This window comes from Protopterus annectens, chromosome 4.part0 (genome assembly GCF_019279795.1).
Source record: "Protopterus annectens isolate FY-2018-M chromosome 4.part0, PAN1.0, whole genome shotgun sequence".
Taxonomy (NCBI): Eukaryota; Metazoa; Chordata; order Ceratodontiformes; family Protopteridae; genus Protopterus; species Protopterus annectens.
The window spans coordinates 825468198-825484419 of record NC_056733.1 but is presented as its reverse complement, the minus strand read 5'-3'; the positions used below and the strand labels follow the sequence as shown (position 1 = coordinate 825484419).

At 37.4% G+C, this 16222-nt stretch overlaps 1 protein-coding gene across 1 annotated transcript in view; it reads right to left on the bottom strand.

Moving 5' to 3' along the window:
* The window catches only part of LOC122799600 (mitogen-activated protein kinase 1-like), a 605676-nt gene that overhangs the window by 341318 nt on the left and 248136 nt on the right, over nucleotides 1-16222 (bottom strand). The window contains exon 3 of the mRNA XM_044068770.1: nucleotides 9451-9640. Coding sequence (XP_043924705.1) covers nucleotides 9451-9640 — 190 coding nt within the window. The remainder of the gene's footprint in view (nucleotides 1-9450; nucleotides 9641-16222) is intronic.

Sequence of the window (16222 nt, the reverse complement as noted above, 5' to 3'; positions counted from 1 at the left end):
ATGTATATATTCTGTATAAAGTAGATATACAAGTCCATGGTATATAGTGTGTGAATGAGATGGGGTGTGAAATGAAATGTAAGTATAAATATAAGTATGTATTGTGTTAGTTAACCCTATTTATGCGTTCTATCGTGCATATGATGGTGAAATCCACATAATATAATAAAGTACAATGTTGTTAAAATATGTCCAATGGAATATTCAACAAAATGTATATTCACTAGGATAGAAATGTTCCACTAGGGTGAACATAGAAAAATAATAAATGAACAGATGAAAAATACATGGTATTAGTAAAAAATAAATAAAAAATGCTAAATGAATAAAAAATGGAAAATGGGTAAAATTAATTATACATTTACTCAACCCAAAACTGTGGTTTATATCTATCTAGCTAAATTTTTCAATCTTAGAATACACATTATAGTACTCATTTCATTAATCCCTGGATATTGGCATGCATTCACTCTCAATTGCCAGAGAAGTTCATTTCTTTCTAATTTCAATGACTCTGGTCCACCCCTTTCATCATTCCTCAGTTGGTCAATAACTCTGAATTTGAATTGGTGCCCTTCATTTTCATTCATGTGCTTTGCCAACGCATTTTCTAATTTATTTTTACTAATACTATGTGTGTGTTCATAAATTCTCTCGCCCAGCTTCCTATCGGTCTTACCGATATAGAAAGCTGGGCATAATGAACATTTGGCTAAATAAACAACTTGTTTGCTGCAACAGTTGTATCTCCCATTGGAGGTATATTTCTTGTCAGCTATTGTGAAATTACTTCCCGTGTCGATATATTTACAGAACCGGCACATGTTACACTTATACATGCCTTCCTTGTTAGTACGTGGCTTACTATTGGATTCTAAAATAGCTTTCAAATTGTTCCCTCGTATATAAACTACTTTTGGTATTGGTGGAAAAATTCTTCTAAATTTGAATGGGTATTTTTCTATACTAACTCCCATTCTACCCATACCCCTATTGTTCAAAATTGGGGTATACAATCCTGTCGTTCTCTTATGTTGCACCTCTTTGATTATCTCTAAAATCAAATTACATGGGTACCCTCTCTGTACAAAGTAAGAATTCAGAAGTTTACGTTCATCTTCAAAATCAATATCTCTAGTGATCATCCTTGCGGCTCTATTTGACCTTTCACTACTGATTTTTTCTGAAAGGTTGGGTGGCAACTAGTGTAGTGTAAAAACATATTGGAATATGTCTCTTTTCGATAGATCTTCGAAACAAACTTTTTCTTGATAATCTTTACTTAGATCAATATCTAGATAAGCTATTCTATCCTTGTCATAGTTCGATGTGAATCTCAAAAAGGTAGTACTGGAGTTAAATATTTCCAACATGTTTTCTACCTCGTCAATATTACCCTGGAAGAGGATAAATATGTAGTCTAAAAACCTAGTGTAAAACTGAATGTGCTCTTTATATGCTAGATTTTTTAACACAAATTCCCTTTCCCAGAATGCCATTACTAAGTTAGCCAGACTAGCACCACAAGGGGAACCCATTGCCACTCCTACTCTTTGATGGTATACTTCATTATTAAATAGTACATAGTTATAAGATAAAACTGTGTCTATTAATTCTACTACTAGCTGGATCTCGTTCTGTGGAGCTTCAAGGATTTTTAACATGTGCACCACCCACTCAATCCCCTCGTGATGCGGTATAGATGAATATAGATCTTTCACATCTATTGTGACCAACAGGTCTTCAGCCCTGAACTCAAGATTATTGATGTTTTCAAGGAATGACCATGAGTCCTTCGAAATTTGAGTTTCGCGTATTATACATTTCTTTAAAATATTATCAGCCACTTTGGCACATGTATATGTAATACTATCCCTGCCATCAACTAGTGGCCTCATGGGTGGATCGACAATGCATTTATGTACTTTCGGGATGCCAAACAATATTGGTATCCAAGGGGCAGGTTGAGTCAAATAATTATACAATGTTTTGTCTATCCTTGCCTCTATATACAATTCTTCTATGAAAGCTGTTACTTTTCTATATGCACCATTCAGTTCGTTTCTAGATGCTTCCACATAAGTATCACTATTTAGAATGACAGACATTCTTCTATTGTAATCATCAATATTCATGATGGCTAAGCCACCTCCCTTGTCCGGTTTCATAATGCTTGGCATAAGTACTTCAAGTTGTCTCTATCCTCTCTACTGATGTTATAATGATTGCTCTTTGAGTGACCTGGCATATATGTTGTATTCCCAAGGTTACGTAGGTCCAACTCACTAACGTGCTCAAAAAATGCAATCGATAGGTGTAAGGGTGGATTATACACACTCGCAACATAATAATCAGTTCTCCTGTTCATATCTGCTCCCATTAAAGCTAACTGGTTCAATTTCCTGGTGAATAGTTTTAGGTCGATGAGGGTATTTGCTAAGTCCAGTTTGACACTAGGGACAAAAGTGTGACCTTTTACTAATAATTCAACCATTTCTGAACTTAAAGAAACATCAGAGTAATTAAAAACATTAAAGTCCTCATTTAAGTTGACCAAAATACTACATTTAGGAGCATTGACTACAGGTAACAAAGTTTGTGGAGGCTACTATTTGTTCTTCCTGTTCCTGGTTGGTCTCACTTTGGATGGAACATAGTTCGAGGCTCGGTTTTGAAAATTCCTTTGGTTTAAATTTCCAACATGTTCGTTCTGGTTTAGTTTATTTCTATTGTTACTACCATTGTTATTGCTGAAAGATGCTATCCTTTCACTCCGACGGATGGGACCTGTGTTATCATCATGTTGGTACTCTGATTGTTGTTAGTAGAAGGAACAACAGGACTATGGTCCTGGTTCTGTGGTACTTCATTAATAACTTCGTTCACAACTGAATCCCCTTGATGTGATAATGGCTTGGGGTATGCTTTTCCTGCTTCGTAGTCCTTTACATCACGTTTAATTTTCTTAACTTTAGTAGCATTTATCTTCGACAGATACTGGTCAATACTGTCGAAAATATGGCTATATTCGAAGCGATACCTAGAAAAGTCACATTCATCCTTAATATCAGTCTAGGCGGTTAGTTTCTGCTAAAAGTTTGTCAACGATTATTTGATAAGGAGTACACAACAGTTCCAACAGCTCAAGACCATGCCTATCGAACATATTAAGAGCTTTATGGAAGTCGGATCCTTCAATAAGACCCATAGGATACTGCCATAATCTTAGACCCTTAGGAATTATTTTTAAACTGATGCATTCTCAAAAGTACGCTATTTCAAGTTGTACTTTCCTGAGTTTACACAACTTCTCATCAAGGATATTTAATTTAGTTGTTAAGTCAATTCTTACCTCTTGTGTACTCTCAGTGGTGTTGTTTGAACTAGTATTTAATCCAGTGAAGGAAAATGTTCTATTCACCCAGGTATCCAAATTTGGTGTAGTTAAAGGTATCGTATTCGCTGGTTGAACCAAACTGTTATGTGTATTCCCTGGTACTAATTCGCCAGCAGTAACGCTTCTACGAAAACCAGGACCGTTAGATGACGTTGCTTGATGATTCAAGGAGCACCGCCCCTCTTGGGGAGGTATACTCGTATTAGTGATGCAGTGTGTTTGACTATTTCGAACCAAGTTACTTTGTGGTTGGAAAGTATCGTCCAGTCTCTTGGAAAGGTTATCGACTTCGAGACAGCAATTCAATTAAAGCTGTCAAATTACCTTCTTCACTTTGTTGGCTAGAAACGGGGGTAGAACTAGGTGGTGTTGCGGGATCCATGTAGAACAAACATGAAGACAAACTGGTAAAAGACGCAAGTTGATCAAAACTGCAAAAGGCACGGATCCTTAATGCTCCACACTAGATATTGGACCAAGGCACTCTGAATGACAATAAAAAATATTCCATTGGACATATTTTGCTAACATTGTACTTCATTATATTATGTGGATTTTACCATCATATGCACGATAGAACGCATAAATAGGGTTAACTAACTAACACAATACATACTTATATTTATACTTACATTTCATTTCACACCCCATCTCATTCACACACACTATATACCATGGACTTGTATATCTACTTTATACAGAATATATACATTCACACTATATTAGTGTACAGATATTCATATTATTTGTTTATATAATTTGTTTCCATATGCATATTTGTATATTTACATATACTTCTTACAAATATTAAATATATACATATATGTGTACATATTTTTTATATACAAAATACTTACATACGCATATATATATATATATATATATATATATATATATATATATATTTATAGTCAATTTTTAATTGTATATCATATGTGTTGTCTTTTCGAGAGGTTTTTAGTTACAGTTGAGGTTGAAGGGAATTATTGAATTATTAAAGGTTTGACTATAACTTTCAGTATTTATATTGTACGCCTTTAAACCTTAATTTGTCCATCATGTGACAGGCATAATAGTGTATTTAAGTCACCTGTTTTAACATTTATTTTTTGTATGGTTTCTGAAGAAGTCGAGCTATTTGTCTTGAAGAAAAGTGGATTGTATTTTTGTACACTTAAAAGGATATTAAAAGCACGTTATTGTCATTCCGAGTGCCTTGGTCCAATATCTAGTGTGGAGCATTAAGGATCCGTGCCTTTTGCAGTTTTGATCAACTAGTGTACTAGAATTCACATCTGATACTCCATCCAATGATACCTCACTATTCATGGCATCATTGTTCTCATTTAACAGTACATTTTCAATCCTAAAATCAGGCTGTGCTAAAACCTTCCCTATTGGAGGATTAACACTATTAGCATTCACAACATTCATACTACTTTGGGACAAATTGGACGCCCCATTCTTTCTATTCAAATTTACATTAGCAGTATTGTCTCTTTGTTCATTTAAGCCATTGTCCGCAACTTCAGTCATATTCTGTCCATATCTAGGCCATGTAAAGACATGACCTAGCCTGAAATCGTTGCTGTCCCTTATAATTTTATTCCTCTTTTGATGGAGTAACTTGCGTTCAAACGCTGAGACTCCATCCAATAAACTCTCGAACAACGGCTGTACTATTGTGTCCGAAAAGTTATTAAACACGTATTGCTGTTGCTTTCTAATATTTTCTATAAGAGTTGCCTCTTCAGGACTAAAAAAGTCAATAAGGAGTTGTAAATACTTCCTGCTTACCTCGAGATTTATCTGTTGCCATTTCGAGAGTAAGTCAGGATAATGTTCTCCCTGACTAGGCATATTAAAAACGCGAAGTCCCCTCGGTATAATCTTCTTGTCCAAGCAGTACTGGAAGTGTAGCCGCTGAGTTTGTAGGCGTTTCAGCCGAAGGAAATCCTTCTCTATATCGTCTAACAATTTCTGTAACTTCTCCAAATCGGCCGTCGCTCCATTGACATCATCAGATGGAATAGTCATATCAAATTGCCAGGAAGCTGCCTTAGAGCACTCAAGATATTGTTGAAACCTCTGTTGTAGGGTTTCGGTAACTCAGTCTTCACCTCGTGGATTATAATCCAACTCAATTCCAGTTGCATTCTGCACTTCCCTGCTTCTGGTGATGGCAAAAGTGAAAATAAAGAGTACAAATCAGAACAATGTCACTGCCAAAACGCCAGACAAACACCCAATTCCAGAATGTATTATTAATAAAGCAATCTCAAAAACGATGGAGTTGTAGCGAAGCAGGTGTATTCCAAAAATAGTAGATTTACTGCCAAAACAAATATAATCAAACAATATATTGTTATCAGATTAGCGCTTTCACTCATTTTTTTGTGGACTACCTTTTTGTCCTTTGGAATGGGAGAGAACAGCTCTGCTCATTGTCTACCATGATGAATAGTCTAACAGACTTTCTCAAATTTACTATGCACTATTCTAACCACAGGATAGACTTTTTGGATTTATATATAGAAAAGTTAGTGTGTGGCTTGATAAATACAGGAATACATCGTAAATCTTGTCATTGTAACACACTTCATAAGGTCAAGCATGCATCCACCATATATTTTTAAAAACATTATTAAAGGTCAAGGTGTGAGGGCCTCTAGATTGAATCCCTGTGAAGTAGGGTTTGAGGCAGAGATGGACAACTCAAAATTGAGAATTTTGGAGAGAGGTTATAGCCACCACAAAGTAGATGTCAATTTGATGAATATTTCAAGCTTAAGACCAGATGTAGCAGCACCATATTTTGGACCTGCTAAGACTTATGACAGGAAAGGGACTAGTAAGGGGCAAACATGTGTTAAAATTTCTACCTCATATACATCAGACCATGCAGATATTAGAGATATAGTTACTAGACATTGGTCTGTTTTGTGTGTGGACAATGATGTAAGGCAGATAGTTGGAGAGAAACCGCATTTTCTATTTAGGAATAAATATAACTTGAAAAGGATGTTATGTTATCCTAGACAGCAGTTTAATGTAGTTAATGGTGGGAGTACTAAACCATGTGGGCAATGCAACTATTGTTGTTACATTGATACTAGCATAGGATTTTTACATCCGGATCTGCATAGAGTTTTTTTTTTTTACACAAGTTAATGCTGATTACAAGACAACCCATTTAGTTTATCTAGCTGTCTGCCAAGTCTGCTCTTCCTTTTATGTTGGAAAGACTAATAGCCTTTTCAAGGAAAGGATACGTGAACATATATATCATATGAGGAAGAAATCTTTACATAATGCTTTAGCGAAACATGTTGCCCATACTAGTGTACGTGGGGGTGATGTCAGAAACCATACAGAATGTAAGGAGAGTAATTGGATAAATAGGCTGAGAGCAGATAGAGGCTCCGAACTTAATGAAGGAGCCTCAATAAAACCCATGCTTAGGAAACGTAGGAATATAAAATAAAGGATATACATTATGAATAGAATAAATATATATATACAATTAGAGGCAGTACACATATATATGCAGAGGTCATATTATTATAGTTCGAGACAGTACACTATTATAATTCTTAGGATAGTATAACAGATGGAATATGTATGTATAGAGATGTTGTTTTTATATAAGCGTTTTTATATAAGCATTTTTAAATGTATATAGGTTTCTTATATTATATTTTATATTTTCTTTTGTATATATATATATATATATATATATATATATATATAGACAGATAGATTTTAGATTAGTTTAGAGAAGTTTTTGAGGTCTTTAACAATGTATATTGCTATTTTTCACTTTAAGGCTTGATTAGTGACTGAATGTGATAGGTTAGTAAGCTGGCTAGCAGTGTATATATATTTTGTAATGTATCTGGCTTGTTATCTATGATCTGAAGAAGCTCTACGAGTGAAAGCGCTAATCTGATATATATTGTTTGATTATATTTGTTTTGGCAATAAATCTACTATTTTTGGAATACACCTGCTTCGCTACAACTCCATCGTTTTTGAGATTGCTTTATTAATAATACATTCTGGAATTGGGGCGTTTGTCTGGCGTTTTGGCAGTGACATTGTTCTTATTTGTACATTTGTAACCATGTTTAGTATATGTCACCATATTTTAAAATTGTACTATGTTCTACAGCTGTTTTACATCTAGGTTTTATTCTTGTCTTGCGTCCTCAGCTGGACTAATGTCTATATTTAAATGCTATGTTTTTTAACTGTATAATGCAAGTAATACTTAATGTGAAGCTTTTCTCCCCGGGCCTCTGCTGAAAATGGACCGGACTCTCCCAATCAACAAATGTAAAATAAAATAATAATTATCAGTTCAATGCACAGATAACTATCATGAAATGGCCAACTTACTAAAACTGTAATAGCAAGCACTTCAGGTCTGGAAAGCATATGAAATTTAAGAATGAGAGGGATCAGCTGTACTGAAGTCTGAGGTCTGCTGGTTATCACAGTACCACCCAGTCTACTGTTCAACTTTCTGCCATGAAATCAGCCAGTTTCAGAAAATGTTAAGTACAGTGTAAATGGCAATACTTACAAGCTGGGCTATGACCCTTCTTCATATACAAACATACACCATCAGTGTTTTATAGCAGTTGACAATGCTGCCCTCATCTTCCCCTACAAGCAAAGCTTCCTGTTGTTAGTAAAAGGTAATGGTATGAAAGACTACTACTGTGGGAAAGACTATTAAATGATGGCGGAAGAGAAAACAAGACAAGGACAGAATTGAACCATCACCCTCAAGCTTCAGAGCTATCAGTGGGTTTCTCTACATGTCCTAGAACCTGATCATCTCTAGTCTTCTAACTACTTGATCACATCTAAACATCATCTTTTAGTACAGATCAAAAGCCAGACACTTGGGTACAAAGCCGTGTTACTGTTTGTGAGACAGCGAGTCTCTCCTTTCCTGGCTATTGTGATGCTGTGAAGTTTATTAGTTTCAGGTGGCATGGAGAGCTTAACACCTGCAGAAATGCTTATTTCTATCATGGAGAGGTGGTGGTAGGGAAAAAGTCTTACCAATTGTGATCAAGCAATATTTTTGTGATCTTCCACATCTGCAGTACTCACTCACCCATTTCTCTCTCTGCCCAAGTTCAAAGAAATGACACCCATACGATCTGGTGCTGCACTTCTGTCCCCTTAAAATGATGCAACACTTTAAGCAACAGAATATTTTATATCCTAGTTTGTTTTCTGGCTATTTAAACTTTGGCTTCCTCCACCTTCAATATTTCCAGTCTCCAGGCCTTATCTTTCTGCCTGGAGTTCTTTGTTCAAACCTCCATAGTTCTTAAATTAAAGCTTCTGTCTGTATATGCGACAACTTCACTGTGGAGACCTTCTCCCCCATACACAGACACTTGTCTTTTGGAAGATTTGTTTTCTTTGAGTAATTACTGCTTCGAAACAGGATTTCTACTTGAGAGATGCACAAGCCTCAAACTGTATACAATAATAATTTCCTTCAACCTATTCCTCCGTAAAGGACTGTTGTGTATATCATGCATTCATACTCCATGCACAGCTGCATCATCAACCTATTCCTCCGTAAAGGACTGTTGTGTATATCATGCATACTCCATGCACAGCTGCATCAACCTATTCCTCCGTAAAGGACTGTTGTGTATATCATGCATTCATACTCCATGCACAGCTGCATCATCTAGCTTAAGCAAACAGCAAGGCAACATGCTCCTCTCAAAAAGGAAGTACAGCTGTGACTGGGATACAAATGTTCCATCTTACCCCACAAATGCCAGCGCTTAGAGTAACTTTGGCTGCTAATACAGCAATGAGTCTCAGTTAATTCAACATTTCAAGATTACTCTCAGTTGCAAAAGTTCTGCAGGTATTTTCTCATAGATATTTACACTCAAGACGTTCACAATTTTATGAAAAATTTACACTCTCTCCAATCAGCATCTCCACTGTTTGGAATAAGAAATGCCTGCACTGCCTTCTGCCCCAATGTACAATCTCCATACAGTGAGACTGACCTTGAGATCACATGTGGTGTTAAGCAGCAAGTTGGATGGTTTGAGGTCCCGATGCAAAACATTGGCAGAATGTATATATTTGAGTCCTCTTAAGATCTGATATAGAAAATAACAGATGTGATCATTGCTTAGATGTTGCGTTTTTAAGAGTTTGTAAAGATCTGTTTCCATTAAGTCTTGTACAATGTATCTACAGTAATCAAAGTTAAGGAGGACACACATTTTATACATTTCTGTATGTTTATATATTCAGAAAAGACAAAAACAGTGCAGCGTCAACCAGATAAACTTGAAATCAATGAGCAAACGCCAAATGAGGGTACAGAAATGGTCCAAGTATTATATTTAATTAAACCAACCTGATTTTCTTTGGTTTTATGTGTTTACATATTAGCACCCAGGGGGGTTCCCTTAGCATCACAAAAATGAAATATGAATTCCCAGTAATGATTACTCATTTTCCAGAAACAGCTTAAATATGCATCACAGTAATGTATTACAGCAAGAAAACGTAAGACCACCACTGGAGACTACACATCTTAGAAAGGTTCATATGAAAACATCTTGAGTACCATATCTACACCAATAAAACAGCAGCAGTACCTCTGAAAGGCATCTCAGCATTTACTCTACAAAAACAAATCATAAACCAAACTCACATTTGTTCATGTGGGGTGCTAGTACAGAAGCAGGGTCAGACTACTCTGCTGACAACCTCGGCCAGCCAGCTAGCCAGAGAAAGCAAACAAGACGCCAACAGTACATAAATATTACAAGGATATATTAGTCTATCTAATGCCTAGCCCTAGAGGAAATGGAAGGGAATACTAGAATTCCAGCAGTACAGCATGGTCAGTGCTGTACTGTCGTGAGCAGGTCTCAATCCCCCTCCCGAACCTTTACTCTACATGAGACTGCAAGTAACCAAAAAGGGAGCAGTAACCTCATTATTATGGGCAGCCTGCTTCCAAGCCTTGACATGTATTAGCCTAGCAGCTGGAATGAATAAGCCAGGGTCTGAAGGGAGGCATAAACTGGTATGCCACTGGTACATCTTTCACAAAAATTACCTCAAAGCACATAAAAATAAAAAAATAAATGCAAACACTATGGTCACGCAAATAAAATGGCTAAAACTGGCAAGACTAATGACATTCTAAGCCAAAAAGAAAGCCACTTACAGGACTAAATTAAGCCCTTGGGATGGTGGGTGGTCATACAACAAAGATACAGAACTTCCAAGAACATGGATTACTCTAAATGGGTTTCAAAAACTTTCAGCAGTCTGTCTTGTACAACAATTTATGCATATGGGTCCACGCAGAAGGCCAGAAACTCCAGCTCCGGCTGCAAATGTTTGATGGAGGAAAGGTTGTTCACACTTGTGAGAACATTATATTAAGTCCTGTCATAATGCCTTGATATAGACACTTGTTCCATGATGCGAAAAGAAAATACAAAATGCAGTCATCCCAAACATAAACGAAACATCAGTAAAGTCCTACTGAGAGGGCAAACATCACTGCTTACTGTAGTCTAATTAGTGGCATAGCAATCCGCCCCAAAGCACCTAAGGATGCATGTATCTACAAAAAGCTGCAACTTACGATGGCAGTGAAGGACATACCAGTAATAATATAAAGCCATTAAAAACAGAGCATGGAGTAAATGTTCTCCACATTCAGGAAGTTAATACATATTTCGTAATGAATACAACAAACTATCACGGGGATAGGCCACCTTTAACTTTGCACAAAATAACGTTATGTAGACACTACTGATGTACTATATAATTTGCTGATGCACTTCCTCACTTTAAACAAAAAGTGGTAATGTACAGAAAGCCATTCTAGGCTTTACAGGAGGGATGCAGCGCATGTCACTGTAAACTAATGAGTAATTCAAATACCTTTTCCTATTACTTTTATAATTTAATATATTACCTTACCTTGAAGATGACTCCTATCATACTTTCACAACAAATTCATAGCAAATAAAAAAAAAAATGCACAATAAGGAAAAAAAGGAGTCACCCTATTAAAAAAAAAAAAAAAAAAAAAAAAAGACAACGCATGGGTAAGGCAAGATAGGTAATGCATAAACATTTACTCTAGAACTCCTTGTAACTGAGTAAATGTTATAACCAGCAGTAATATACATTTCTGTGGCCAGACTACTTTCTTCCAACATTAAACTTGTTCTACAATTTGCTTGTTAAACTACATCAGGGAGCTTGAGCTACTGCACCTTTGCAAAACCAGTTTCTTTCTATAAATATTATAGACAACTATTAACTGATGCTTATTATCCCACCCTAGGCAACTACTTCAGAAACTGCTGTAAAATTAATTACATTTACAGCCCTATAACCTTGAGGCTAACCTAGGCCATGGCTTATTCGTTACTGCACAGTAATCCTAAGCAGCAATAAATTCAAGTGCAGTCTTTCCAAGTGAGGCAGTTGTATTCATATCAGAATTCTTTGTTACAGGCATTTTTTTTAAACTAGTTTTCTTCGAAAAAAAATTCTCTAGCAATCTGGGTAACCATGATGCACAAAAGGGTGTTCCCTCCTCCCCAAGACAAAATACACTTATGATGTAGGGGGTCCTATCAAAGCAAAAAACAGTGGAATTCCCTAACGGTATATAGCTAAAAACCTGTAAATGAGAGTGGTCATAGCACTGAAACAGGGATCATCAGTTTTCAGTGAGTCAAGTTTGAACTCTTAATGACAAACTGGTTTAAACTGCCTTCATCATGACACCATAATTAAAACGCTATTCACCATCATTCGGAGGGTTCTCATTAAATGGAGTCATAACATGAAAATAGTGACTCAGTGTCTCAGTATCACCAACTGACTGGTCAAAGGAAAAGCTGCAGAAATGATTACTGCTCCATATCATAGGCATTCTCCTGCTCATTTGCACTGCCCTGTAAGCTACACAAATACATGCAAGACTTTTCACCAATGGTTGAATAAAGACCACAGACTTAGTCTGGAGTGTGTTACATTAAAACCACTGGCACTCTGAACACAGATTTGCTTTGGTCATTTCTCAAGTCTTTGGCGGGATAAGGCAAGGATCTATGTTCCTTGTCAGTTTGAGGCACAGGAATATTTCTCATCTGCTAATAAACTTAATGGTGAAGTGCTTGGCTTCACTCACCAACTTTCAACCTGCTGCATACTGCAAGCCTCTGACCAAGTTCCTTAACCAGACAAAGTTAAGAGGTCATACCCAAGAGAAGTGCTTGTGCCTAGTGGGCTTCTTCTTTTTCCCCGGTTAGGGGTCACCACAGTGGATCACCTGTCCGCTCACGACTGGCAGTGGAGTTTTACGGTGTTGAGTTGCCAGCCTGGCACCCAACCTTCCACAGAAGGCGCACACACACCTAGGGCCAATTTAGAGTGCCCAATCCACCTACATGTCTTTGGGATGTGGGAGGAAACCCACATGACCAAAGGGAGAATATGCAGATTCTGCACAGCAGGCACCCCAGCCGAGGATCGAACCGCAGAACCTCTTGCTGTGAGGTGGCAACGCTAACCACTGCACCACCACGGCCACCTGCCTAGTGGGTTTAACTAGGCTGAAAACTAAAGATGCTGATTAACTCCTTCCTTGACTAACGCGGACTAAAAATGGAAACTTCTCCATATGCTGGCTTCAGTAATTAACTGAAACTGAAAATACTTTTTCTGCAGTCTTGAACTAGTGACCGTTAGTTTTAAACTACTTTCAAGATATTAAAGCTTACATCTTTAAAATGCACAAATCCTTACTGATTGCATACAGAAATTACATTTTGGTGCAAGTCATGATGGATATTACTGCACACCCAAGGAAGCACAATAACAGCATTATGCACACTCCCAAATGCCTTGCGGTGTTTTTTCAATATGAACTTTAAATGTTTTGTAGTGTAGTATAGTTATTCTACCATTTTAAATGATTGCTGTGCAGAGTTGCAACTGTATGGATTTCAGGTATGTAATTTTCAGGGTAGTTTAAGGGACCCCTCTGGTAAACTCTTATGCCATCGCAGAGTTTCATCTGCAAACAGTATAGAACACCAGTCATTCAGGCACTATTCACCTTTAGAGACCATTAAGTATTTCAAAGACAGCCTAAAATAGTCATTAATTTTCAATGCAACCAAGTTTGTGTAAGGCAGTGATATCTGAGTAAATGGATCACAAACTTCTTGCATCGCAGAACTACAGGCAGCTGCCATCCGGTCTGCATAAGTGAAATGGCAGGTGAATGAGTCCAGATGGAGAGTTAATATTAAGTACCAGTGTTTCACAAACACGTATGCTATTATTCAAGAAACACCCTCACAAAATATTAAAACAAATTTGATGGGAACTCCAAGAATTAAAAGGCAAACAGACAGTAATGCTCCCTCCATTATTTTTCTTAGAATGGTTTTGCTAATGTTATACTTGTCATTTTGTTTTCCAGTTTTTGTTTTATTGCTAATTTATTAAGCATTTTTGAACTAGATCTTCAAATTTATTTCTTTGATGCAAGTCTAGCAGAGGTTTTCTCTTGCATCTGAGTGGCAGTATTTTCAGATTCAACCCTCTGCACCAAGTAAAAGTTCCCATATGAACACAGAATGCACACTCCAGTCCTGGGGCTCGGCTTTCCCTCCAGATCCCAAACAAGACTCCCCACTGATCTCTGAAGAGCCGAATCCTTAGCTGGGTGTTCCAAGCAAAGTGGTCTACCACCCTCTCTGTGGAATCAGTGCTGTGTCCCTGTTCAAAGCAGCTGTCACGCACACTCGCCTACACCCCCAAGCAGGAAAGGCTGGCACAGCTTACCAGTTCTGCCACCTCCACCAAGACTATTAGATTTACTGTCACCAGAACACCCGAAGCCAGCTACTTTAAGGCTCTTACAAGGGAACCCAATTACACTTAGTAAAATTAATATTTATACAAATCGTAGTGTTTAACCAAGCAGCAAGACTTTCAGGAACATGAGGCCACAGTGCCAGTAAATAAATCCAAGTACTCTCTGAAAGACCAGCTACAATGAAAGGTTTATATATATTTAATAATAAATAAAAAACATTAAAATACTTATTTACAATTAACACCAGAATTTTAATCACAGGAAATTATGAAAAAAAAAAAGAGATGGAAAGACACAGATACAGAAAAAAACTAACTATAAACTATTTAGCTTATCTACATATAGTTTTCTGACTGAATGAATTACTGTCCCCTAGTTACAACGTACATAAGTGTCTTCTTGTCAGGTACAAAAAGGGTGCCTACCTCACATCTCTCACTAGTATTCAAATACAATTTCAATGCTAGCTACAGAAGGACATCACATCTCATTCCCATACTACCCTCTTACCAAAAAATGAGCAAAGATCTGGCACCGATGTGTCAACACACACAGAACTTTATACAAGTTTCATTACAGCATCTTGAAAAATGTAAAGCAATTCCAACACTTCCACTCTCCCTGCAGAAACTAAAGCTCTTCTCTGGCACCCCAGGATAGCAATTAGTTCACAGCCAAGGACAACAGCGCCGAAACCCAGCCCAGGCTTTTCACAGACATTGCTTCTCAGGCTATATTCAGACCTGTATCAGACCTGTGAGATACACTCTACAGCCTAAGCCAAGTTATTTAATTTTAGTTTTTTTTTTTTTTTTTTAAAGTTAGCCAGCTGAGTTTAACCCCTTCCTTTCCAGTATCCTCTGTTAAAATAATATACATTTCATCAGTTTCAACAATACAGTCCGACATACATGCATATTTCTTTTCTGTCCAGTAGAACCCACTGTTGATACATTTTAATACAAGCAACCTTACAAATAGATTTTTAACACAAGCATCTGTACAAATGACTTCCCCGTCAGGTGAGACCCCCCAAGCATAGTCTGATGCATCAGTCAGGGTTTGGGTGGCAGGGGGTGGTGTGAAAGGTAGTCCCTTGTTTTGGTGGCAGGCCTCTGCCCACCAAAGGAACTCTAGGCATAGGCAAGGTATGATAGGAATCATTGCTTCTGGAGCCTGAGAATGTTGACATCATAGGCTTTTTAGATACCACTGTAGTTTCCTCATATGCAGTCTTGCATATGGAATTAGAAGAATGTAGGAGGCCATGAACCCCAAGGCTTGCAGTATTTGTCTTGCAGATAGCAGGGTTTTTGTGGCCACTTGTTTGAAGTAGGCGTGAGGTAAGCCATCAGGGGAAGTTGTATTCAAGCTTGCTCCCAGGAATATAATTTGTTGACAGGGGTACCAGGTGAGATTTCTTTTCGTTTATGGTGTACCCCAGACAAGTTAGAACCCTTTGTACAAAGGCCAGATGATTTAAAAGTATGTCCTGGCTTTCTGCCTGAATTAGACAATCGTCCAGGTATGGATATATCTGAATATTTCTTTGCATGCAAAATGCAATAACTGGAGTTAGGCACTTTGTGAATACCCTTGGGGCAGAAGATAAGCCAAAGGGCAGTGGAGAGAACTGATAATGTGTGTAGCCTGCTTTGAAGCGTAGGTATCTTCTGTAAGACTCCCTGATTGGGATGTGCAGGTATGCTTCTTTTAAATCTAGTGTTGTCAATCAGGTAATCTTTGCCTAGCATATGAAGTAATTGGTGAAGAGTCAGCATCTTCAATTTTGGAATCTCCAAAAAGATGTTTAGAGTAGACAGGTCCAGGACATGATGCCATGAATTGTCTTTTCTGGGTACCAGGAAAAGTCTAGAGTAGAAACATTGTTCCTTTTCTGG